A 27,537-nucleotide genomic window follows, 5' to 3' on the forward strand; every position below is an offset into this window, starting at 1 on the left:
ATGTGTATTTAGTTTACATACCTCAAATCTTGCTAACTAATTTAATTTGTCAGTGATGCTCGACAGTTCCAGCCTGAAAAATACATGAAATAAGCTATATCCTCTCAAACCCTTTCCGGTAATGTTAACAACATTCTTAACATCAAGAGATTGAAACTGGGTGACATTGTGCAAGATGTAATGAATGGCCCCATAAAATTACACACCCATTAATTATATAAAATTCGGTAAATTATACTGCAAGCTGCCAACCCTCCCACCTGATGCTCTTAGCCTCATAACTGCAGTAGTGTGGGAATGAAATGGTCCAATTACACACTGGTGCTGTGAGTATGGAGGAGCAGTCAGGATTTTTGCCCCGAGGAAATCAATGACAATATGAAAGCTAATGGAGCTTGACCAGGATATGTTTAATTGCTGTTTGCTCAAGCACGGCAAGTAAAATGGTGTCCACTTAATAATCTGCCCTGTAATAATAAGACACCGTCAACAATCCTTGAATCATTATTCAAACAAATGCAAAGCTGCATTAGGGAACAAAGTGCCATTTATTTTCTACTTCTGTTATATTATCTAAGTTGTACAAATCACCATTTGAGTAAAAAAAAACATTTTTTATAAAAACTATTGGCATATATATATATATAAATATAAATATTGACAGCAATAATTTAAATAAATAGATAATTCAGAGTAGGCAGTACAATTTCACAGATGAGATTAACCTACTATATATGGAGAGGGAGTGATTCAAGTCTTTTGCATAAGTGAAATAAAAAGCATTTACACTGCCCTTCTGCTCTTTATATATAAAATGTTTATGTGTATGTGTAGGTGTTTGTAATTTTCTTTCCAGGTAAAGCTAGCATTGAGAAGTATCATTCATGGAATCATGGAATCTACAACACAGAAGAAGGCCCTTCAGCCCATCTGGATTCAGAATGGAATACTCCTGCTTGATCAACCTCTTTAACTTCTTTGATGAAGTAGAAACTCAAGTGGACAGTGACAGGCCTTAAAACGTGGTGCGCCAAGACTCCAAAAAGGCATTTGAGAAAGCCCCACATAAAAGGCTACTAGTTAAACTCAAAGATGTAGGGATTTAGGGTGAATTGTGGGAATGGATAAGAAACTGGCTGAAGGGTAGAAAACAACCAGTACTGGTTGAAGAGTTATGTCAGGATGGGGGAAGTAGTAAGTGGGGTGCCCAGGGCTCAGTATTGGGAATGGTATTATGTCTAATGACCTGGATTCAGTGCCACAGTACACAGTGGCCAAATTTGCAGATAATACCAAAATAGGAGGGCCAGTGGAATCATTGGATTGAGTTGAATTAAATACATAAGTGGGCAAAGTAAAGGCAGATGAAACTTAATACAGACAAATGTAAAATAGTGCACAAAGGAAGAAAAAAATAGGTGAAACACATAATCCACAAATGGTGTTGAAGTAGCTAAGAATGAAGCTAAAAGAGAGCCAGGAGTCTTATTAGACTGGAATGGACACTAAACATGTCTACCCAATGCTGACAAAAGACAATAGAATGTTGAACTACCTAGCCCAAACAGTAGTACAAGTCAGAGAAAGTTTTGATCAACTGTACAGTGCTCTGGTCAGACCGAGCCTTGAGTATTGCATCCAGTTCTAATCATCGAGACACTAGGAAGATATTCAAGCTCTGGAGGCATTGCAGAGAAAATTCACAGGGGTGATTCTTAGTATAAAAGGTCAGAGGTATGAGGAAAGACTGGAGAAACTTGGGCTCTTCATCCTGGAAAGGAGGCATCTGAGAGGTGATCCTATAGACACATACAAGATAGTTAATGAAATGGAGAAGATAAATCTGGAATGCTACTTTAAATTAAATTGCAATGGAGTTCAGGTTCAAACTAGTAAAAGGTAAACTTAGAACTGATGCAGGAAAGTTTTCTTTACACAAAGAGTGAACAATGTATGGAAGAGTAGTGGAAGTGAAAATCCTGGAACCTTTTAAGGAACAATTGAATGCTGCAATAGGAGGACTTTAAGGTCCTTATGGATGGATTAACTAAGAATGGCCTTCCTCCTCCGTGATTATCTTGTGACCTAACCTTGCTGGTGGCTCTTCAACTGGAGTTATCTACTCTAATTCCGTTTGCTAGGCTATATGGCTGTACAACACAATAAATAAATAAGTAGAATCGAACCCGGGTAATGGCGCTTTTGGTCTATGTTGATGATCACAACCATCGGATTTTTAAAGTCTGAAAAAGATTGGTGTGTCCCGTTATCCTCTGCTAGTTCTGGAGAGTTTAGGACTCGCCTGCTGTCCGGATCTTATCCCGAAGGGGTCTGTGTCGTTGGCCTCTCTCTCGAGGTTCCTTCTGCTGTGCATCGTGGTGGGCAGCTCGTTTTCTCGAGGCAAAAACATAGAAAGAGGAGGCAATTCTCGGTTGGGGATGAACGGGCGCTTCTCCAGGCTCAGACTTAACACCTTCTTGTGTCTTGGGGAGTGGTACACGTTATAAAATGTTTGTAACTGCTCCTCTTTGAAATTGCAGTCATCCTCACGGTAGGTCGTCTATTCAAAAAGGGAAATAGATTAGAATTAAACATTTTAAAGTTGTGGCATGAATAAGTTTAACTCGATAGATTCTCGTCACATATTAATCTAGACCTCGTTTTAAATTCAGAATCGACAGGTTTGGGATGAAGTGGGGTTTTCTCATTGATAATCTTGTTTTGCAGACAGCCTTGCTATATCCGAGCAACCAGGTGGTCGATACTTACTGATCCGAAAAGACTGCCCTCAGTGTCCATGCACAGGTACCGTTGTGTCCTCACCCCTCTGATCACCACGTGTCCCGGTTCCACCGCTTTGATCTCCAGCAGAGCTGCAACCCAGAAAAAAGGCACCTGTTAGACACCAGTAGCGGCACCGCTCCAATGTAACCGAGGGAAAGAGTCAAGGGTCTCCAGATGTCATATGATTTAATGGTTTTGTAAAGATAGTAAGGAGTCGAAAGAGCTAAATACTTGAAGGGGGAGATTTGAAGGGCTATGGGGAAACAGCAGGGAGTGAGACTAATTGGATAGCTCTTTCAAAGAGCCGGCACAGGCACGATGGGCCGAATGGCTTCCTTCTGTGCTGTATCCTTCTATGATTCTATGAATACTTAGTGGTTTTAAGTATGAATGTACTAAAGGGAAACATTCAATGTCTGTTCAAATTATCTTTAAACAGTAACGAACTCATTGGAGTTGACAGAATTGTTCGATATAAAATAGAATTGAGAGAAGGTAGGTCTACCGTTATCATATTTTGTACTAAGTGACCTACTTTATGAGCTCAAATTGGATGATCCCCCAAAAACTTTTGGGAATCACATAGGTCCCTTTGTCAGAGAAAAGGGGGAAAAGCTCCGAGGATGTGTGCAGTCAAATTATAGAGGAACCTATCTCATAATGTGATGGTTACAGATTATTTCGATGTGTTGGTTAAAAATACCATCATGTAATGATAGATTTAAAAACTTTTAACGGTAATAATAGTCTAATGTTTTATCTTTACACGATATAAAGATAAGAAATTAAAGTTTAAAAATGGAAATCAAAATTAAAAAGTTGTCATTACATGTCACATTCAGAGTGCATACCTGTCTTTGCAAAAAAAAAAACTTACTGTAAAAGTTCTGGGAGTTTGAGCCGTCAATGTGCCCGTCAGGGTTGATTTGCAAGTGCCTGCTGTTCCCTTCCATGTACAGGTGTTTGAATCGGATCTGCTGACCCCAGTCCCGCTCCAGTTGAGCTCCCGAATCCGTCCTAACCAGAGGAGTTGACCTGACAAGTGAAATACCGAGAAACACGGCGAAGTGCAGCTGCAAGAAAAGTAAGTTGATAATACTGGTGCCCATCCCTAACACGAGCTGGGAGCTGGGAGGTTCTCCTGGAAACAACCGGAATCGTTCTTCCGCCTTCGAACAAGCTGCTTTTAAAGTCAATGCAGCAAATGACATCAGAATCACCTTAAACCCCCGGCAAAAAGCCAGTGATGTGACAGCTTTTCATTTGGTTATGGGCTTCTGCACTACATCCTTAGTAAAACTGTCATTGCCTCAGTTAGAATCAATGATGGAGGCACATGGAGTGCTGGCCCTTCGATACCACACTGTTAACAGGACGAACTCAGACAGAGTTTGAAATGCGAACTTTACTCGAGTTCATAACCAACCATTAGTAACTCCCGCCCCATGTCATCAGTTGCCTGCAGAATGATTCCTTCGTTACCTCACTTCAATTACTCAGCGGTATCCCTTCCTCTCCCTACAACCGCTTAACCTGAGACCATGTCCATTATTCACCATTTCCCCCCTTTTTCTTCTAGTCCGTTTTCCATTTATTTGTTTAGCTGTATTTGTGTTTTTTTTAAATTTGTGTACACACTCCTTTAACCATCATTTTTAATCTACTTTATTGATCTCAAGAAGTACTAAAATGTACTTCTTACAAATATAAATTGGAAATTTAAGCAATTCTCTCTTTTCCCCCCACCTGGCGCCCACCCGAACAGACCCTCCCAGTTTGTGGAGCCGCAGTAACAGCGCTCACTGGGTAACAGCAAATGTCACCATTTAGTATTTGACTGCAATAACTTTCAACTCCCGGCACCAAGAACTTTATTTGTATATAAAAGTGGCATCACATATATTTTTAAAATTGCTAAAGTCTGCACTTCTGACAAACGGGGCATGAACCTGTATTTTCTGCTTTTATTTTATATGAAAAGCTGAATTTAGGTCCTTTTCCCAAAGTTTATCAATCACTCGGTGATGACATGAACTGGGGAGAGTTTCTATTACCAGCACGGGCAGGCTGCTCTCTGCTTATGTTCACCACAAGGTCCTATTAAGCAACTGTTTTATCAGGTTGTCGGCGTCAGAAAAGTGCCTCGTTGCCTATTGGGCAAACTGGTGGTTACACAAATCATAATTTCCCAGTTTCCGTGTTACATTTACACTCGGCAGTAATCGAAACTGAGCGACTGACTTCAATTCCCACACTGAGGGCTCACGCTGTATTTTCTGTAACGCGCGACACGTATCCCTAGCAGTTTATTCCCAGCCCCTTCTCCACTTTGACATCCTACGTGTGAATCTCTGAAATCCTGGGGAAACAGCCAATTAATATAATGTATCATTTCCAGAAATCTGAAATGGGTGGCAGTGATCCGGGAAGGAAAACTGTCCCAACATTTTTGAGGTCTGTGGCCGTGAGCTGTACATTGACCCAAACGCATGCCTCGCACGTACGTTGGATAAAGTTCGAAATTGTTCTTATTAGTAGATTCACACCATTTATAATTTTAGCATTAAATAACCTCTATCAGTTGATTCTGATTATTAAATAGTTTTGCTGGGCATCCTTAGGTGGCTCGTCACATTGAAATAAATGGAAACAAGTAAAGCAAAGTATTTCAAATACCAAGCAGTAATTCTGCAACGAATTTATTTTCAATTTCAGTTTCATCGAAAGAATGCCATGAATCAAGAACTGTAATGGATACTCCTCGCTCTACTCACCTGCGGCAGAACAATAGTTGTAGCATCTTTTATATTAAAGAGCCAGGTATTTCGAAAACTGGGAAAGTCTCGCAGTTGTTCCGAGAATTAATCCGAAAACAAATCAGCACAAGCAAGATTTACATTCCAGTAACACACAACTTTGAAACCTCCACAAGGGGGCGTGCAATACCTTAGTATTACACATTTCCACTGATTCCAGACCCCCAAATGCCCACACTCCCCCTAATCTTTTGTTAAGTGTCTCTTTGGGATCTCTATATCCCCCCAAAAATCAGGCAATCTCTGACATTCCTGTGAAAATTTAAAAAGAAAAGTAATGTTCTTGCAGAGACCCTATTTGGTAAAATTTTCCTTTCCACGTTGTAAGCTAACATGTTAAAAGTTAGGATGACTATCGAATTTCATCCCTTGGGGGAATTTTCGGGATTATCCCGCGGGAGGGAAGGGAGGAAGCCCGGGTGGGCCTAAACTTTCCTTGCTTTGCTCCTACTGGTCCCACAATGAAAGTAAAAAGTAGTACCTTAAATGGCCTCTTCTGGTTCCACTTTCTTTTCTCCCTGTCTTCACTTGGCAGGAAAGCTGTAATGGTTTCTCCGCTCAGGCCAGAGTTAAAATTGCAGTCAGGGCCCAATCTGTATATTTAAAGACAGACCCCACTGGCTTCAGACGGGCGCCTTTGCCGACTGCTCAGAAGAGCAGACTAAAATGGTAGATGGCAGGATCCTGATGGGACATTGATGGATAAGTCACCTGGTCGGTTTTAATTGCCTATCTGCCTGGATTTGGCTGGGCGGGGGGGTAGGCTTAAAATCATCCCCTATATATGTGCAATTTTTATTATTACTGCTAAGATCTATGTGAGATATAGGAGCGATATATAAATGTAAGTATTATTATTACTAACATCATTGTGAAATACAGGAGCATGATATGACACAAAAGTGAGGGGTTTGGCAAACAGTGACGAGGACTGTAAAAGGTTTCAGAAGGGCACAGAGAGGTTGTTAGCACAATGCTAACAGCAGATGCAATTAAAACGTGGAGCAGTGTGAAGTAATACATTTTGGGAGGAAAAACAAGGAATGGGATTATACAGTCAATCGAAAGCCAATGACAATTGTGTAGGAAGGAAGAGACCCAGGGATTCAAATACAGAATTTCCTAATTGAATGAGTGCAGATAGAGAAAGCTGTAAACAGGCCAAAAGCATTTTGTGTTTTATAAAAAGGAGCGTAGGATACAAGAGTAAAGAAGTAATGATAAATTTGTATAGAGCAGTGTTTAAGCCACAGTCAGAACATGTGTTCAGTTTTGGGCACCCCATCATAGAAGATATTAAAGCCATAGAGCGTGTACAATGTAGATTCACCAGGGTGATGTCAGAGTGGGAAGCTACAGTTAAAAGGAGAGACTTGAGATACTGGGACTATTAGCACACAGAAGGTTAAGAAGAGAATTAATGAAGGTTTCCAAAATTATCAAGAGTTTTGATAGGGTGAGTAGAGAAAGACTAAATCCTCTGGATGAGGAGTCAGTGATGAGAGGTCATCAAATTAAAACTAAGAGAGAGAAAGAAGAGGTTAAAATGAATTTCTTTGCACAGAGAGTTATTGGAGCATGGGTGTTTTACCACAGGGAGTGATTGAGGCAGACACCATTGCATATTTTAAGGGAAAATTGGAATAATATTTGAAAAAGAGGGAGATACAAGGCTATGGGGAAAGAGAAGGGCAGTGGCATTAGTTTTGATTGCTCTAGCAAGAAGCCACCACAGGCACTATGGACTGAATGGCCTCCTTTTAAGCTTTAAACCAGTATGATTTTATGGCTCTGTATTAATGTAAGTATTATTATTACTGGTAATACTATTGTGAGATATAGGAGCATTAGAGAAATGTAGGCCTTATTATTAAGTGTCAGCACCGTTCAGTGGTAGCACTTTCACTGAGTCAGAAGATCATGGGTTCAAGCTACACATAGAATCATAGAATAATAGAATCATAGAATCATAGAAGTTTACAACATGGAAACAGGCCCTTCGGCCCAACATGTCCATGTCGCCCAGTTTATACCACTAAGCTAGTCCCAATTGCCTGCACTTGGCCCATGTAACTGTCCAAATGCTTTTTAAAAGACAAAATTGTACCCGCCTCTGCTACTGCCTCTGGCAGCTCGTTCCAGACACTCACCACCCTTTGAGTGAAAAAATTGCCCCTCTGGACCCTTTTGTATCTATCCCCTCTCACCTTAAATCTATGCCCCCTTGTTATAGACTCCCCTACCTTTGGGAAAAGATTTTGACTATCTACCTTATTTATGCCCCTCATTATTTTATAGACTTCTATAAGATCACCCCTAAACCTCCTACTCTCCAGGGAAAAAAGTCTCAGTCTATCCAACCTCTCCCTATAAGTCAAACCATCAAGTCCCGGTAGCACCCTAGTAAATCTTTTCTGCACTCTTTCTAGTTTAATAATATCCTTTCTATAATAGGGTGACCAGAACTGTACACAGTATTCCAAGTGTGGCCTTACTAATGTCTTGTACAACTTCAACAAGACATCCCAACTCCTGTATTCAATGTTCTGACCAATGAAACCAAGCATGCTGAATGCCTTCTTCACCACCCTATCCACCTGTGACTCCACTTTCAAGGAGCTATGAACCTGTACTCCTAGATCTCTTTGTTCTATAACTCTCCCCAACGCCCTACCATTAACAGAGTAGGTCCTGGCCTGATTCGACCTACCAAAATGCATCACCTCACATTTATCTAAATTAAACTCCATCTGCCATTCATCGGCCCACTGGCGCAATTTATCAAGATCCCGTTGCAATCCTAGATAACCTTCTTCACTGTCCACAATGCCACCAATCTTGGTGTCATCTGCAAACTTACTAACCATGCCTTCTAAATTCTCATCCAAATCATTAATATAAATAACAAATAACAGCGGACCCAGCACCGATCCCTGAGGCACACCGCTGGTCACAGGCCTCCAGTTTGAAAAACAACCCTCTACAACCACCCTCTGTCTTCTGTCGTCAATCCAATTTTGTATCCAATTGGCTACCTCACCTTGGATCCCGTGAGATTTAACCTTATGTAACAACCTACCATGCGGTACCTTGTCAAAGGCTTTGCTAAGGTCCATGTAGACCACGTCTACTGCACAGCCCTCATCTATCTTCTTGGTTACCCCTTCAAAAAACTCAATCAAATTCGTGAGACATGATTTTCCTCTCACAAAACCATGCTGACTGTTCCTAATCAGTCCCTGCCTCTCCAAATGCCTGTAGATCCTGTCTCTCAGAATACCCTCTAACAACTTACCCACTACAGATGGCAGGCTCACCGGTCTGTAGTTCCCAGGCTTTTCCCTGCCGCCCTTCTTAAACAAAGGCACAACATTTGCTACCCTTCAATCTTCAGGCACCTCACCTGTAGCTGTCGATGATTCAAATATCTCTGCTAGGGGACCCGCAATTTCCTCCCTAACCTCCCATAACGTCCTGGGATACATTTCATCAGGTCCCGGAGATTTATCTACCTTGATGCGCGTTAAGACTTCCAGCACCTCCCTCTCTGTAATATGTACACTCCTCAAGACATCACTATTTATTTCCCCAAGTTCCCTAACATCCATGCCTTTCTCAACCGTAAATACCGATGTGAAATATTCATTTAGGATCTCACCCATCTCTTGTGGTTCCGCACACAGATGACCTTGTTGATCCTTAAGAGGCCCTACTCTCTCCCTAGTTACTCTTTTGCCCTTTATGTATTTGTAGAAGCTCTTTGGATTCTCCTTTGCCTTATCTGCCAAAGCAATCTCATGTCCCCTTTTTGCCCTCCTGATTTCTCTCTTAACTCTACTCCGGCAATCTCTATACTCTTCAAGGGATCCACTTGATCCCAGCTGTCTATGCATGTCATATGCCTCCTTCTTCTTTTTGACTAGGGCCACAATCTCCCGAGTCATCCAAGGTTCCCTACTTCTACCAGCCTTGCCCTTCACTTTATAAGGAATGTGCTTACCCTGAACCCTGGTTAACACACTTTTGAAAGCCTCCCACTTACCAGACGTCCCTTTGCCTGCCAACAGACTCTCCCAATCAACTTCTGAAAGTTCCTGTCTAATACCATCAAAATTGGCCTTTCCCCAATTTAGAATTTTAACTTTTGGGCCAGACCTATCATTCTCCATAGCTATCTTAAAACTAATGGAATTATGATCACTGGTCCCAAAGTGATCCCTCACTAACACTTCTGTCACCTGCCCTTCCTTATTTCCCAAGAGGAGGTCAAGTTTTGCCCCCTCTCTAGTCGGGCCATCCACATACTGAATGAGAAATTCCTCCTGAATACACTCAACAAATTTCTCTCCGTCCAAGCCCCTAATGCTATGGCTGTCCCAGTCAATGTTGGGAAAGTTAAAGTCCCCTACTATTACCACCCTATTTTACTTGCAGCTGTCTGTAATCTCCTTACATATTTGCTCCTCAATTTCCCGTTGACTATTTGGGGGTCTGTAGTACAATCCTATCAAAGTGACCTCTCCCTTCTTATTTTTCAGTTCTACCCATATAGACTCAGTGGGCGAACCCTCGGATATATCCCCTCTCACTACTGCCGTGATGTTCTCCCTAATCAAGAAAGCAACTCCCCCTCCTCTCTTACCTCCTGCTCTATCTTTCCTATAGCATCTGTACCCTGGAACATTGAGCTGCCAGTCCTGCCCCTCCATTAGCCACATTTCAGTAATAGCTATAACATCCCAGTCCCATGTACCCATCCATGCCCTGAGTTCATCTGCCTTGCCCATCAGACTTCTTGCATTGAAATAAATGCAGTTTAATCTAGACTTCCCTTGGTCTTTGCCCTGCTTTCTCAGACCATCTGTCCGGTCATGTTTTGTACACTCTCCCTTACTGCCTTTTGTTTCTGTCACCACTTTACTTCCCACTGACTTCCTGCATCGGTTCCCATCCCCCTGCCACATTAGTTTAAACCCTCCCAGAACTAATACAGCACAGAAGGAGGCCATTTGGCACATCATGCCTATGCTGGCTCTTTGCAAGAGCTATCCAATTGGTCCCACACCCCTGTTCTTTCCCCATTGCCCTTCAATTTTTTCCCCGCAAGTATTTATCCAATTCCCTTTAGAAAGTTGTTATTGAATTTGCTTCCACCACCCTTTCGGGCAGTGCATTCCAGATTATAACAACTCGCTGCGTAAATTTTTTTCCTCATGTCGTCTCTGGTTCTTTCGCCAATTACCTTAAATCTGTGTCCTCTGGTTACCGACCTTTCTGCCACTGGAAACAGTTTCTCTATCAAAACCCTTCATGATTTTGAACACTTCTATCAAATCTCCTCTTAACCTCTCTGCTCTAAAGAGAACAACCCCAGCTTCTCCAATCTCCACGTAACTGAAGTCCCTCATCCCTGGTACCATTCTCGTAAATCTCTTCTGCACCCTCACTAAGGCCTTGACATCCTTCCTAAAGTGTGGTGGTCAGAATTTGATGCAATACTTCAGCTGGGGCTTAACCAGTGTTTTATAAAGGTTTAGCATAACTTCTTTGCTTTTGTACTTTATGCTTCTATTTATAAAGCCCAGGATACTGTATGCCTTTTTAACAGCCTTCTCAACTTGTCCTGCCACCTTCAAAGATGTGTGTACATACACCCCCAGGTCTCTCTGTTCCTGCACCCACTTTAAAATTGTACCTTTTAGCTTATATTGCCTCTCCTCATTCTTCCTACCAAAATGTATCACTACACACTTCTCTGCTTTAAATTTCATCTGCCAGGTGTCTGCCATTTCACCAATCTGTATATGTTCTCCTGAAGTCTATTACTATCCTCCTCATTATTTACTACATTTCCGAGTTTCGTGTCATTTGCAAACTTTGAAATTATGCCCTGTATACCCAAGTCCAGGTCATTAATATATATCAAAAAGAGCAGTGGTCCTAATACCGACCTTTGGGGAACACCACCGTGTACCTCTCTCCACTCTGAACAACCGTTCACCACTTCTCTGCTTTTTGTCCCCAAGCCAATTTCATATCCACACCACCACTGTCCCTTTAATCCCATGGGCTTCAATTTTGCTAACAAGTCTATTATGGGGTACTTTATCAAATGCTTTTTGAAAGCCCATATACACATCAAATGCACTACACTCATCAACCCTTTCTATTACTTCATCAAAGAACTTAATTAAGTTAGTCAAACACAATTTTCCTTTAACAAATCCATGCTGCTTTCATTTATTAACCCATACTTTTCAAAGTCCAATTAATTTTGTCCCAGATTATTGTCTCTAAAAGTTTCCCCACCACCGAGGTTAGACTGACTGGCCTGTAATTGCCGGGTTTATTCCTCTCCCCGTTTTGAACAGGGGTGTAACATTTGAAAACCTCCAGTCCTCTGGCACCACGCTCATATCTAGTGAGGATTGGAAGATTGTGGCCAGAGCCTCAGCAATTTCCACCCTTACTTTCCTCAGCAAGCTAGGATGGATCCCATCCGAACTGGGTGACTTTTCTGCTTTGAGTACTGCCAACCTTTTAAGTACTTTTAAAATCTATTTTTATCCTATCCAATATTGCTACTACCCCCTCCTTTACTGTGACATTGGCAGCATCCTCTTCTTTCATGACGACAGCTGCAAAGTATTCATTTAGTACCTCAGCCGTGCCCTCCGTCTCCACAAGAAGATCTCCTTTTTAGTCCCTATTTGAGCTGACTGACCCTTTTACTATTTATATGTTTATAAAAGACTTTTGGGTTCCCTTTTATGTTAGCCACCAAACTATTCTCATATTCTCTTTGCCCCTCTTAGTTCCTTTTTCAGTTTCTCCTCTGTACTTTCTGTCTTCAGCCTGGTTCTCTACTGTATTATAAACCTGACATTTGTCATAAGCCTCCTTTCTCTGTTTCATTTTAATTTCTATATCTTTATTCATCCAGGGAGCTAAAGATTTGGATGCCCTTCCTTTCCCCCTCGTGGGAATATGTCTAGTCTGTATCCAAACTACCTCCTCTTTGATGGCCTCCCATTGCTCAATTACTGTTTAGCCTGCCAATCTTTGATTCCAATCCACCTGGACCAGATCCCTTTTCAACTCACTGAAATTAGCCCTCCCCCAGTTAAGTATTTTCATGCCTGAATGTTCTTTGTCCTTTTCCATAATTACTCTAAACCTAATAATATTATGATCACTGTTCCCCAAATGCTCCCCCACAGAAACATGCTCCACTTGCCCCCACTTCATTCCCCAAAACTACTTCCAGCACTGCTTCCTTCCTTGTTAGGCTGGAAACATACTGATGAAGAAAGTTCTCTTACACACATTTCAGGAATTCCTCCCCCTCTTTGCCCTTTACACTGTTACTATCCCAGTCTATATTATGATAATTGAAGTCCCCATTATCACTACTCAATAATTCTTGCATCTTTCTGTGATTTGCCTGCAAATTTACTCCTCTATCTCCTTCTCATTATTTGGTGTTCTATGGTAAGGCGACAGAGAGTAGGGATAATGGATAGGTACTCACATTGGCAGGTTGTGACTAGTGGAGTCCCACAGGGATCTGTCTTGGGGCCTCAATTATTCACAATATTTATTAACGACTTAGATGAAGGCATAGAAAGTCTCATATCTAAGTTTGCCGATGACACAAAGATTGGTGGCATTGTAAGCAGTGTAGATGAAAATATAAAATTACAAAGCGATATTGATAGATTAGGTGAATGGGCAAAACTGTAGCAAATGGAATTCAATGTAGACAAATGTGAGGTCATCCACTTTAGATCAAAAAAGGATAGAACAAGGTACTTTCTAAATGGTAAAAAGTTAAAAACAGTGGATGTCCAAAGGGGTTCAGGTACATAGATCATTGAAGTGTCATGAACAGGTGCAGAAAATAATCAATAAGGCTAATGGAATGCTGACCTTTATATCTAGAGGACTAGAGTACAAGGGGGCAGAAGTTATGCTGCAGCTATACAAAACCCTGGTTAGACCGCACCTGGAGTACTGTGAGCAGTTCTGGGCACCGCACCTTCAGAAGGACATATTGGCCTTGGAGGGAGTGCAGCATAGATTTACTAGAATGATACCCGGACTTCAAGGGTTAAGTTACGAGGAGAGATTACACAAATTGGGGTTGTATTCTCTGGAGTTTTGAAGGTTAAGGGGTGATCTGATCGAAGTTTATAAGATATTAAAGGGAACGGATAGGGTGGATAGACAGCAACTATTTCCGCTGGTTGGGGATTCTAGGAGTAGGGGGCACAGTCTAAAAATTAGAGCCAGACATTTCAGGAGTGAGATTAGAAAACACTTCTACACACAAAGGGTGGTAGAAGTTTGGAACTCTCTTCCGCAAACGGCAATTGATACTAGCTCAATTGCTAAATTTAAATCTGAGATAGATAGCTTTTTGGCAACCAAAGGTATTAAGGGATATGGGCCAAAGGCGGGTATATGGAGTTAGATCACAGATCAGCCATGATCTTATCAAATGGCGGAGCAGGCACGAGGGGCTGAATGGCCTACTCCTGTTCCTATGTTCCTATGTATGCACCCAGTAGCGTAATAGCTCCTCTATTGTTCCTTAATTCTAACTAAATAGATTCTGTCTTTGATCCCTCAACTACCTCATACCTTTCCAGTGCTGTAATAGTTTCTTTGATCAATAATGCCACCCTCTCCTTTTTTTCCTTCCCTATCTTTCCTGAATACCTTGTAACCAAGAATATTAAGTTCCCAATCCTTCTCTTCTTTGAGCCAGGTCTCTGTTATTGCCACTATATCATAGTCCATGTGGCTCCGTCTGCTTGCAACCTTATTTACCACGCTCCGTGCATTTACGCACATGCACTCCAAACCTACCTTAGACTGCCTCGCATTTACCCCATCTGATCTTTCCTATTTCTGAACTTTTTTTACTCTAATGCAGTCTGTCTCTCCCAGTCCTCTGTGCACCTTATTTTTCCTCTCTAATGCTTCATCCTGGTGCCCATCCCCTTGCCAAATTAGTTTAAACCCTCCCCCACAGCACTAGTTAATCTCCCCACCAGGATATTAATCCCAGCCCTGTTGAGGTGCAACCCGTCCATCTTGTACAGGTCCCTCCTGCCCCAGAACTGGTCCCAATGGCACAGAAATCTGAAGCCCTCCTCCTGCACACACATTGACTGGTCTTATGTTACTATTCCTATATTCACTAGCGCATGGCACTGGAAGTAATCCAGAGATTACTACCTTTGAGGTCCTGCTTTTTAACTTTCTCCCTAGCTCCTGAAACTCTGACTGCAGGACCTCGACCCTTTTCCTTCCTATGTCATTGGTTCCCACATGGACCATGATGTTAGGCTGGTCCCCTTCTCCCCTCAAGATGTTCTGCACCCTCTCGATGATATCCTTTACCCCACCACCAGGGAGGCAACGCACCATGCCAGACTCACATCGGCAGTTGCAGAAACATCTGTCTGTCCCCCTATTGAATCCCTTGTAACCACTGCATTCCTACACTTTGCTGTGCCCCTCTGTGCAGTCCTTTGCTCCACGGTGCCATGCTCCTGACTGCACTCCTTTGAGGTGTCGTCACCATCACCGGTATTCAATACCGAAAACCGGTTTGTGAGTGCCACACTCCCGGAGAATTCCTGCACTGCCTGCCTCTTCCTACCCTGCCGCATGGCCACCCACTTACTATTCTGAACTCTCTGTGGCTGTGGGGTGACCACCTCCTGGAACGTACAATCCAGGAAATTTTCAGCCTCCTGTATGCCCTGTAGTGATTTCAGCTGCCCCTCAAGATCAGAAACCGAGCTCAAGCAACCGGACGCACTTCCTGCACATGTGGTTATCCAGGACACCTGAATCACCCTGGAGTTCCCACATGGCACATAATCTAGTTCATTGCAGTTGATAATGTGGTGAAGATGAGATACTTGGCCTGACAATACTCAGTGTTGAACAATGAAAACTGAAGTAATTGGCCACATTTTGACTGGATGAGAACTACAGATAATGAACTGTACAATTGGAGTGAATGGGAGGTAACTTTTGTATACTGTGATTGTGTGGTTGGATCAGTTGCACCTTTACAATTTTTACTTTGATGGTCTTCACCAGTGCTAGTTTGAAATTGGTTTCCAAGCTTCATGTGCCTCCCCTTCTCATTTTCCTCCACGTTAGAGGCAACAAACTGTGTCACTGCACTGCTGGACAATGTAAGCATTTACCTGGAGTCACCTTTTTTTTTTATTCGTTCACGGGATGTGGGCGTCGCTGGCGAGGCCAGCATTTATTGTCCATCCCTAATTGCCCTCGAGAAGGTGGTGGTGAGCCGCCTTCTTGAACCGCTGCAGTCCGTGTGGTGACGGTTCTCCCACAGTGCTGTTAGGAAGGGAGTTCCAGGATTTTGACCCAGCGACAATGAAGGAACGGCGATATATTTCCAAGTCGGGATGGTGTATGACTTGGAGGGGAACGTGCAGGTGGTGTTGTTCCCATGTGCCTGCTGCTCTTGTCCTTCTAGGTGGTAGAGGTCGCGGGTTTGGGAGGTGCTGTCGAAGAAGCCTTGGCGAGTTGCTGCAGTGCATCCTGTGGATGGTACACACTGCAGCCACAGTGCGCCGGTGGTGAAGGGAGTGAATGTTTAGGGTGGTGGATGGGGTGCCAATCAAGCGGGCTGCTTTATCTTGGATGGTGTCGAGCTTCTTGAGTGTTGTTGGAGCTGCACTCATCCAAGCAAGTGGAGAGTATTCCATCACACTCCTGACTTGTGCCTTGTAGATGGTGGAAAGGCTTTGGGGAGTCAGGAGGTGAGTCACTCGCCGCAGAATACCCAGCATCTGACCTGCTCTCGTAGCCACGGTATTTATATGGCTGGTCCAGTTAAGTTTCTGGTCAATGGTGACCCCCAGGATGTTGATGGTGGGGGATTCGGTGATGGTAATGCCGTGGAATGTCAGGGGGAGGTGGTTAGACTCTCTCTTGTTGGAGAGGTTCATTGCCTGGCACTTATCTGGCACGAATGTTACTTGCCACTTATGAGCCCAAGCCTGGATGTTGTCCAGGTCTTGCTGCATGCGGGCTCGGACTGCTTCATTATTTGAGGGGTTGCGAATGGAACTGAACACTGTGCAGTCATCAGCGAACATCCCCATTTCTGACCTTATGATGGAGGGAAGGTCATTGATGAAGCAGCTGAAGATGGTTGGGCCTAGGACACTGCCCTGAGGAACTCCTGCAGCAATGTCCTGGGGCTGAGATGATTGGCCTCCAACAACCACTACCATCTTCCTTTGTGCTAGGTATGACTCCAGCCACTGGAGAGTTTTCCCCCTGATTCCCATTGACTTCAATTTTACTAGGGCTCCTTGGTGCCACACTCGGTCAAATGCTGCCTTGATGTCAAGGGCAGTCACTCTCACCTCGAAAATACACTGCCGTTCAAGGTATATATTGCTCTGGAGTCTCTCCGAAACTTTTATTATTTATTTTCAGTTAATTTTTGTATACTTTCTAGATCTGTAAAATATTTGAATCTCATTGTCCCTCTTCTTGCCTCCCAAATGTACATGATGTATGTTTAAACAGCAGTTTAATGCTCCGTACTGCTTTATCAGCCATATTGAAATTTTAATTATTGCTATGAACTTGCAATCTACTAGAGTAAGACACATAGCAAGATCAAATGAACCAGGATTCCAGGTAAACACACAAGGTGTTTCCTTAAAAAGTGTAATTTTTAATTTCAGTGATACAATAAATTCTGCTGTGCACGGCACACACATATAAAAATAAAACAAGTCATTTTATCTTCAACAATTTTAGTGATTCGTAAACTGTACATTCTACGGTAGACTCCAGCACTGGTGTGATTGAGGTATGCATTGTTGTGAGACTAATATTAATAAAGACTGTCATTGTTACATGGGGTGCACTGTAGATTTCTCTGGAATTTCAGCACCACACGAGGCACAGAAAAGCTACTCTAAATGCATTGGTGAGGAAATGTCTCTTTCTCAGACAAGCATTACACTGGAACATGCTTGACAAAAGGTCATTGACCTGAAATGTTAACTCTGTTTCTTTCTCCACCGGTGCTGCCTGACTTGCTGAGTATTTCCAGCATTTTCGGTTCTTATTACACTGGAAAATACATTTGGCTGAGAAAATCAGTAATGCAGCCAAACAGATATAAAATTGTCAAAAGGAGGCCATTCAGCCCATTGTACCTGTGCCAATACTTGCTCTTCAACTGCAGCCACCTGCTCTAATTCCAATTCCTTGCTGTTTCACCTCATATTCTTACTTTACCAATACTTATCCAATTGCTTTTTATATGATATAGAGAGCAATTTTCCTCTCAGCGACCCCCCCGCACCCCCACCACACAGGCACAGTGTATCGAAACTGTGCCGCATCTGCAGAGGGAGCAGCGCTACTCAATTTCCTGACTTAGGTGCCCTCCCAGCACGTGTCCCCCATGCCCCCTCTTCCAGGGGCCTTGCACTGGGAATGGGGACCACAACCAGCAGTTTAGCTGCAGGTCTGAGAGGCCAGTTGCAACTGAAAAAGCCAGAAGGCCCAAAGGCCTGAAGATTTTGCTTTTTTTTTGGGGGGGGGGGGGGTGGTGGGGGAGGAATCCCCCGTAGGTCTGCAGTGGGTCACTGCCAGCTTTGTGAGTCATCCCTCCATTTGGGAATTTCAGGAAATCCTGGGGCACTATAATGGGATGAGGACCTGACATGAGGGGTCTCCGCCTCCATTTCCTCTTCCTGCACCTGGGAATGGTGATTCCATAGTCTCTACCTCAATAGTCAGTTTTGGTAAAGCATTCCATGCTCCAATAACCTGTGTGGAAAAAAAAAATCTAACTTCCCCCTTCATTCCTCTATTGATAATCTTCAATCTATGTCCCCTTGCTACCGATTAGCCAACCCCTGGGAACAATCTTTTGCTCTCAAACCTTGCATCAGTCTGAAAACCCCTATTAGAATCTTTCCCCCCAAACTTCTCTGTTCCAATGAAATATACCCCAGTCGTTTGAGCTTTCTTCATAACTATAACCTCTCATTCCTGATACCGTTTTTTAAATTATTTGCTTACAGGATGTGGCCAACGTTGGCAAGGCTGCCCTAAGAAGATGGCAGTAGGCCTTCTCCTTAAACTGTTGCATTCCTTGTGAATTCTAAAGAACCTTTCCTGTAATTGGGTACCCAAAACTGTTCTAATCTAATTTATACAAATCACTTCCTTGCTTTTGTATTCAGTGCCCCTACGTGTAAAACCCAGGACAGAGGTAGCATCAAGTTTTATGACTATGATAAATAGGAAGAACATAAATGAAATGTAAAATTGTTCACAATAGTTAATTTATCTTCAATCATTAAATATAATATTGAAGCTATCAGTACAAAGGTAAAAGTGATATCTATAGATTTGTGTAGCTATAAAACAGAATACACAATTGTGAATATTATGTGAAAACTTGGCAACAGACTAAGGGAATGTGCATATTATTCATCAATTATCCCATAATGACACCATTTCCAGGCAACTGTAATTCACAATGTGACCCATAGTTTACTTTGCAATCATGTGTTTGTTTCTACTCTCTGAATCAATTATTAGAAACAAGATGCATGGTTGGGCTGCATGTACTGGTAATAGATTCCCTGACAATTACTGTAAATTATTCCTTCATAGTACTGCTGCAGTCAAAAAAATTAATACCCTATGATGAATACTGGAACTCCTATTTCTGACATAAAAAAAGATTTTATATACACACACACACACAGGACTGATACACTGGGAGGAAAGACAGTCAGCATGCTGCCTGTGCAAAAATAAATTCAAATTTTATTTGTGTGGCCTGTCACGTTCAGGATTTTTTTGGCCATTTTTCCACAGAAAGAATTTGGGGAAAAGTTACTTTTAATTGTTGGGGTTTAAAAGAAAATGGATGTGCGCAGGTTTAAAATGCAAGGCGACAGGCTGCAGGCATCTGCAGAATGTTTATTGGGGGCCAGACAATGATACTGTTATCCAGGATGATCAGGAACAATAGAGGAGTTGTTATCTCATTACAGGGGCTCTCAACAAACATTCACACTGCAGGGGGGGGGGGGGGGGGGAATGGAATTTCCCTTCCTGTTAAGTTTTAAATGAAGTTAGTTTCAAAGGGAGGGGATTCAATAGCAGGTTTGATTAGCAGCTCTTCTAGCCAACCCCTGGACAGGAGGAAAGGTCAGGAACCAAGTCCCAACCTTGTGTGGGGACAGGAAGGAGATGAACAACGACCACATCTTGGCAGTCAGGTTTGAAAAAGGAAAAGCTGTGAGGACCTTTGTCGAGGCAAAGCTGACGGATAGTGAGAAGGCATCTTGTTTAAGTCAAGTAAGATGACCCACTAATGTGGGGATGCATGTCATGCCCTTTATTTTGTATCATTACACAAAGATAAGTTGTACTGATTGAACTAAGTGAAGCTGATCAGAACTGTTGCTCTATATGTTCACTTGCTGTGAAATAAAGCAGTTTTACGATTTGTATCAAGCCTCACCTCACTAAGTGTTTGCTCGGTCCACCTTTGGAGGGATTAAAGAAGTTGCGAGAGACACGAATATCTGGTCCAGGTCACAATGGGGCATTATTGTTACAGGCCCAGGTTATGCTATTGCACAAGTAGATATAGGACAATGTGAGTCACCTTCCCAAAAAGTAAGATGCTCAGACCATTTACGTGAGTGAATGATACTACCCGAGAAGGTATCTAATTGAGACCTGATGAAACATGCACAGCTCTTGCACAGGCCCGTCCTCCAGTTTTGCAATGGGGCCCCCTCTGCCAAGTACTGAACACCAGGCACCTGGGTCTGCGTCATCCAGTGTTGCTGTAATGCAAATGGCAGGAAACACAGCGGGTGCTATGATTCCCTCATTTGCATGTCTTATGGGCGAGTGCAGTTTCTAGGACCGACATGCAGAAAGCAATGGGGACCGGGCAATGTGCATCCCCAAGTTGCTTTCTGCCTTCACCTGCCAAAAAAAATTGTTAGGGGGAAGGCAGAAAGCCTAGCCCAAAATGTGCTATGAGTTATTTTAGAAAAGTCACAGAGTTAGTGGAACAGGGACATCTTTCCAGGTAGAAAATACCCCATTGCACCACAGTCAAATGCACAGTATAACTTGGGAGTAAACGGTGAGACGCACAGGATTGGGACATTTTGTGAGTTCAAGACTATAACAGTTCCTTTATAATAATTAGGAGCTGAATTCACTCATTAATTCAGTACTCACTTTCCACTGTAAATGTGGAGATTTTGTTGCCTTTGATTTATCAGACACCCACCTCTGGAGGGGGTTCTGGGCACCAGCTGAAAGTAACTCTGAAACAAAACAGAGGTTAAGAACAGAAACAGTGCTAAAAGCAATGGCAAAGGCAGCAGAAAAAGCAAAAGGCCGCAGTTACTCCCAGCACAAGTGGCCAAAGCCCTTACACTTCTCCCTGAAGAGATTGCAAAGCATTTTCACCAACTCTTGTCTGTACAGAGCTTTCCCAGTGAAGTTGCTGAAGCCAAAAATAAAATTGAAGCTGTGCATGCAGAAGCCAGTGCTGCTTGCACACGTGCAGTTGTTTCGAAAAAGACTTTAAACTACTTTTTTATTCAACAATGTCGCCAATTACTAGGTAAGATTCAGAAATATAAATAATGGTGAAACTGCTCACTACCTGGACATAAGGGAGCTGGAGTGCTTCAGTCACGCTAGTTGGTGGTAGACATAGTCATTTGCCAGCTGGTTCACCTTCCCTCCTGCCAAAAATACCCTATTCTGCAAACAGTAGCAAAAGGGCAGAAGTTTTTAAAAGAGCTTCTGTACTATAGAAGTCCAATCTATGATCTGTACTATAAAAGCACTATTCTATAATCCATATTATAAAAGCCATATTCTATAATCTATACAGTACTATAAAAGTCCCATTCTATAATCTTTAGTATAAAAACTTGATTCCATGATTTGTATTATAGAAACTCCATTCCGTAATCTGGATTATGGAAACCCCATTCTATATATTGGTCTTAGAATCTCGCCTGAAGCATTTAGCATGAATGATGAGATGTGACAATATAACAACACATTACAGCCAGTTTACTTACCCTTTAGGACACATGCTGTTGCGAGCTCTTACACCCTCCACTTAATTCCTTCTAACTGTTAAGCTCCTTGACCAGTTTCCTGACCATAGTGACCTGAACCATTTTTAAATATACTGTATTAAGTTTTGTATATTTCATATAGAATAATAAAAACAAGTTGTTTGTAGGTTGCAGCACATCTCAAGATTCTGATGACATTACTTAATTAAACAAGCTGCTTTTATTATTAATGATGTCATCTGTATGCTGAAATTTGCTGCAGCCTTGTAGCACTGCCCCAAGTATCCATTATACCATATGTAACTCAGCCCAAAGCATCCATTAATCTATATTTAACGTCAAATGCTACACAAAGCACTGTTTGATTCCAGGAATAATCACTGTCCACATTCTCCAACAGAGCTGTTCCTTTTGTGTCAGAACTTTTAACAGTGACCTTGTACTAAAATTGAATTAGATGATAGGACATTTCATTAATACTAGAATCTTAGAGCTTCTAGCAGCAGCCATTTAGTAATGGCACTGGAAAGAGAGGGTCCTTAAGTATTTTAAAGGAGTACATACCATGATATGATTGCACTCTGTGAAGGTTAGATAAACAAGGGGTATCACATGCTATCCTACGACATTTTATCATTCAGAAACAACTCTCAGATTCACAAAGACTTGCACCATTTCTCAAAGTCTCTACAGGAGAGTAACTGGAAGCGATTCTTCGGGCAATTATGACTTTTAAGAAATAAATACTAAGTAAATCCAAAATCACAATAAATATATGTAAGATTTTGACATCTAACTAGATTAATATAAACACTATCAAATACAAACCGATTATTTGAAAGTTTTCTTCCAGATAAATAGCATACTGACTAAAGCACAATGGTCCAGAATTTGCTGTCAAAATAACGGTGAGGCTCACCGTTAATTGTGCGCAAATCACAAAGCAACTTCAGGCGAGGGCAGATGCGCAGTTAAACATGAAAATCCAGAAGTTGCTGCCCGAGATGCGCCGCTCCGCTGTTAGCTTTGCGAAACGCGAACTCGCTATCCGACTTATCATTCAAATGCATTGAACAGCGTGCTGTTCCTGTACTTGCACAGTGGATACGGATTAAATGCGTCACAGAAAGTTAGAGCTTGTCCATTTCAGTCTAAGTACCCTTTTTAACAGCGTGAAGAGTGTTAATTACTACCAAACAACCAAACTGGCACTGAAAATTAACTATTACGTGTAGAATCTAAGTCCTTCAGGTTTTAATTGTTGGAGATTTAAAAAAAAATTAAATTACTTTTTTTTTTAAACTGTCTCTTTTTTCTCTCTCTCTTAATCCAATCTTTCTTTACTTCTTTTTCTGTACCTGATTTGACATTGAATTTACTATTCTAACTTACACTTCCTTGTTCAGACGCTGCGCTGTTCATTTAACAATCTTTCAATCTGCTTGGTTAAGGAGATACACAGTTGCTTGCCCTGTTCACGCAGATCCCAGATGCCCTGTATAGCACCCACTGCACCATTTCCATCTCACACTTGTGACAATTTCAAGTGCAAAATCTCATGGAAATTAAAACGGGCAAGGGCAAGTCTAACTAACAGCTAGCACCATTCGATGACCCGCTATGACAAATTCTGGGCCAATATTTTTGCATTTGGCTTTGGATTTTGTACAAGGAGTTCTAACCACATATACATAATACATGTGTGCCTATTGCACACATATATATACATTTACAAAAATTGCTGCATAATATTAGAGTTAACTACTGTATTTACAAATGTGCAAATTAGCCACAGTAAAAATATCCATTTTTTGTCCTCTTCATAATCTTGGTAAAAAGTGCGTCATTAACATGGTAGGAGTGACGCGATTTCCTTTTTTTACTTTTCCATGTTTGCTTAATGCTATATATATCCCGTTGTAAATTTTCGATTCGTAGGCATTATAATTGTTAGGCAGCAGGGTTTCCCTGAATTTGCATTCATCCTGGAAATTAGCCTACACAGGGAAAAAAAACAATTGCACGTCTGTATCTTCATTGACTACATACCAATGGTCTCATATGCTACTTGTGCGATATAAGTAATAGAAGATTCTTTGAATGACTCACATTTAATCATTTACTGAGCAATACACCAATACTATAACTAATGTAGAAAGGCCACAATTCTTCATTACCGATGAAAAACAATAAATCTATTTTTGTGCGTAAGTAGTTTAGTGGCTTAGACGATAGTACAGTCTTTGTGGCCATTTCATTAGCACTTTTTGATTTTATTCTTCTACGTATGTGAAGATTGAACAAATGGACACTTAATGTCATTAAACAACTGTATAAGATTGAAAGGTTTTACTTTTCATTGTTTTGCGGTAGATCTTATTAAAACTGTACCTGATTCGATTCAGCTTTCTTTCAAAGTGATACAAAATTATAATGACATAACTTAAAGGTTAGTTATACATTCATTATTAATTATGATTATCTATTTGATAAGAAATCAAAGGGCAGTTTATCTATAAGCTAATTTTAAATGAACCTGTTGTGTTTTTATCAAAGTCAAGCAACTTTAAGCCCTTCATACAGTATTACAGATACATCATTACATTTTTAATAGATTACATACCACTTTTACAGAATGCCTAGTAGCTGATATATAATTTGATTTCATGAAGGAAATATATTGAAGTTACCAAAAAGGGGCAATATCACTCTCATTTGTCTATGAAAGATACATTTGAAAGTGTTGTTCAACCCATTACTTAAAAGGTCAGCCTTGCCTATAGTACAAAGCATTTAATATAAGTTTAGCAAATATGTGTAGTGAAGTAAGCAGCCATAGCAGGTTTAAAATGAATCAGGAAAATTAAGGGCAAAATTCAATGGAATGTTTCTACATATGGTCCAACCATTTCTGAATAGGTTAAGGTTTCATAATTGATCATAAATCTTATGTTATGAAGACCTGACTTGTCTTAAATTTGTATTACAGCATACGTTAAAAATGAATCTGCATCGAAAAAGCTTGTGTAACATTATGATACATACAGCGTATCAGGAACAGTTCATGTTTCAATTGTTAAACTGTTTCCATTCTTTTCCACTGGATGCAATTAAAAGGAGCATGTGCATTTTGCTAAATATTTACAATGCTGTAACTGTACCTACCGTTCCATATGCTTTTCCCTTATTATTCATTGCAACAAACAGGCCACTTGTCACTCCATATAGACTAACAACACCCCTTTCTACAATTGAAATTTGTAACAGACCTAAAGAAACAAAAAATATATTATATAACTTAATACATACATACACACACACACACAGATATATCCAACAGGAATGTAACACTCTGAGCAGGTTTTACAAAATGCAAATAGCAGCAGATCTGATTTGCTGGTGACAAATAGTTTAAATTGTTGTTCTGAATCTCCCCCCCCCCACCCCGCCCCATCTCCTGAAGCAGGAGTGCCCTACTTTTGTCTTGTGGACTTTATAGGTGTTTACCATGGAGCCGCGACAGCCACATACAAAATTTAAACCCATATTCCCATTAATTTGCATATATCTCAAGTTGCTAATACCAACAGACCTTGGTGGTTTGATTTAGGATTTATTCACCAATGAAGTAACAGTACTGAAAAGAGTCCTTTCCAAATCTTTAGGCCCATAAAATTCAAACAGGACAAACAAGCAAATCAAAAATGAGTGGAAATAGGTCTAAATTATTAGGGCTTAGAGGCCACAAGGTGACCCACAGGCTACAGTTTGTCACCATGCCCTAGAACATTTATTACTTACCGCCTTCTAGGTGATGACCCTAAATAGCTAATGATACCATACAGGGATTTATTATTTATTTTACATTGACAGTATGACGATTATTAGATGCCAAATATGTCTTAATACAACACAATAATCACAGTACCTATTACAATGCATTAACCTCATACAACACACAACAAACAAACCTAACATATTAACCTAATACAACAGATAACACATTAATGTAATAACACATTAATTTATTACAACACACAACCATTAATCTAATAATACATTAGCCTAATAGAACATAACACACTAAATAATTAATCTAATACAACTAATTAACCTAATAAAACAATACATCAAACACATTCATATATTACAACACATTAACCCCAGTACAATAGAACGCACAACACACTAACCTAATACACATTAAACACATCTACCTAATACAACACAGTAATTTAATACAACACACACTAGATTAATTTGTGTGTGTAAAATACATTAACCTAATACAAGGCACAACACATTAATTTAACACCACATATTTACCTAATTAGGTCAGTGTGTTATAGGTTAATGTGTTTAATGTTTTATTGTGTTATAATAGGTTAATGTGTTATATACATTAACCTAATACAACACAACATATTAAGCTACAACACGTTAAGGCAATACAACACAAGTATTAATCTACTGAAGTGCTATAATTCAGTGTTAAAGTTTCTTAAGGACATTCATTTACACTTCTTGTCGTAATTATATGAACTTCAATACTTTTCAGAGTTAACTCACTGTATTGAGTTTCGGTATGTACACCGTTTATCCTCCCGCCAGGCAGAACCTGAAGGTGAAACCCGATGCCAACATTGCAGTAAAGCCTCCGTAGTCTTTTGATTCCCAGCAAATAGTCAGGACTGTGCCAGATCAGTTCTGATTTGTACCCTGAGATTCCAATCACAGACCTGGATAGCAAAGTGTCCCAGTTTATTCCCGAGGTGCTGTTAGTCTTGGCTGTAAATGGATACGGATACAGGGATACAGTTCCAGGCTGAAGAGCCAGGAGAACCAGTGCAGCTAACCTCAAATGGATAGCTGCCTTGCAAGACATGGTGAAGAATAGCCTTTGCGCTCTGGACATACGGCGCCAGATAGGCACGTGGTTCCAATTGATGGCCCTAAAAATACCGCCGTTCGACTTTTTCTGCCTTGTGTGTGGGCGCAGGGTCTTATTTTTGGAAGGCAGATTAGTATTGCTGACATGGAATAAAGGCCTGCGATTTGGGAGAGCGGCGGAGAAAGAACAGAAGATACCAGGGTCCTCATGGTTGGACCAGTGTTGAAACTCTTGACACTTATTGTAAGCGGCCAGACTTCTCACTACACTCGGACAGTGTCGGGAGCAGCAGGAAAAAAATGGAAAGACGGATAAAGTAAAACGTGAGGGACTGGTCGTTTGGGGATGATGACATGGCAGATCCCCAGTTGGGTGTGTCCTAAATTTAGACGGAAAGTGCAAAATTGGGGCAACTTTTTTTTATTCGTTCATGGAACGTGGGCCACTGGTAAGGCCAGCATTTATTGCCCATCCCTAATTGTCCTTGAGAAGGTGATGAGTCACCTTCTTGAACCGCTGCAGTCCGTGTGGTGAAGGTTCTCCCACAGTGCTGTTAGGTAGGGATTTTGACTCCGTGATAATGAAGGTACTGCGATATATTTCCAAGTCAGGATGGTGTATGCCTTGGGGGGGGGGGTGGAATGTGCAGGTGGTGTTATTCCCATGTACCTGCTGTCCTGTCCTTCGAGGTGGTAGAGGTCGCGGGTTTGGGAGGTGCTGTCGAAGAAGCCTTGGCGAGTCACTGCAGTTCATCCTGTAGATGGTACACACTGCAGCCACGGTGTGCTGGTGGTGAAGGGAGTGAAGGTTTAGGATGGTGAATGGGATGCTAATCAAGCAGGCTGCTTTGTCCTGGATGGTGTCGAGCTTCTTTAGTGTTGTTGGA

General features: G+C 41.4%; 2 protein-coding genes and 1 long non-coding RNA gene across 3 annotated transcripts; 1 reads left to right on the plus strand and 2 right to left on the minus strand.

The window, feature by feature from the left end:
* Window positions 1–392: 392 nt before the first annotated feature.
* On the minus strand, window positions 393–4,231 carry LOC137341841 (fibroblast growth factor 19-like). The gene is made up of 3 exons (XM_068005346.1): window positions 3,662–4,231; window positions 2,770–2,873; window positions 393–2,560 (listed from the first exon to the last, which is right to left on the minus strand). The coding sequence occupies exons 1-3, from the start codon at window positions 3,993–3,995 to the stop codon at window positions 2,267–2,269; spliced, it is 732 nt and encodes a 243-aa protein (XP_067861447.1). The 5' UTR covers window positions 3,996–4,231; the 3' UTR covers window positions 393–2,266.
* On the plus strand, window positions 2,729–5,615 carry LOC137341842 (uncharacterized). Its single transcript, XR_010967133.1, has 3 exons — window positions 2,729–2,805; window positions 3,744–3,868; window positions 5,500–5,615. It is a non-coding gene; the product is annotated as an uncharacterized lncRNA (long non-coding RNA).
* A 17,965-nt stretch (window positions 5,616–23,580) lies between these two features.
* On the minus strand, window positions 23,581–27,297 carry fgf6a (fibroblast growth factor 6a). The gene is made up of 3 exons (XM_068005347.1): window positions 26,330–27,297; window positions 24,926–25,029; window positions 23,581–23,757 (listed from the first exon to the last, which is right to left on the minus strand). The coding sequence occupies exons 1-3, from the start codon at window positions 26,673–26,675 to the stop codon at window positions 23,581–23,583; spliced, it is 627 nt and encodes a 208-aa protein (XP_067861448.1). The 5' UTR covers window positions 26,676–27,297.
* Between the last annotated feature and the right edge of the window lie 240 nt (window positions 27,298–27,537).

This window comes from Heptranchias perlo, chromosome 24 (genome assembly GCF_035084215.1).
Source record: "Heptranchias perlo isolate sHepPer1 chromosome 24, sHepPer1.hap1, whole genome shotgun sequence".
Taxonomy (NCBI): Eukaryota; Metazoa; Chordata; class Chondrichthyes; order Hexanchiformes; family Hexanchidae; genus Heptranchias; species Heptranchias perlo.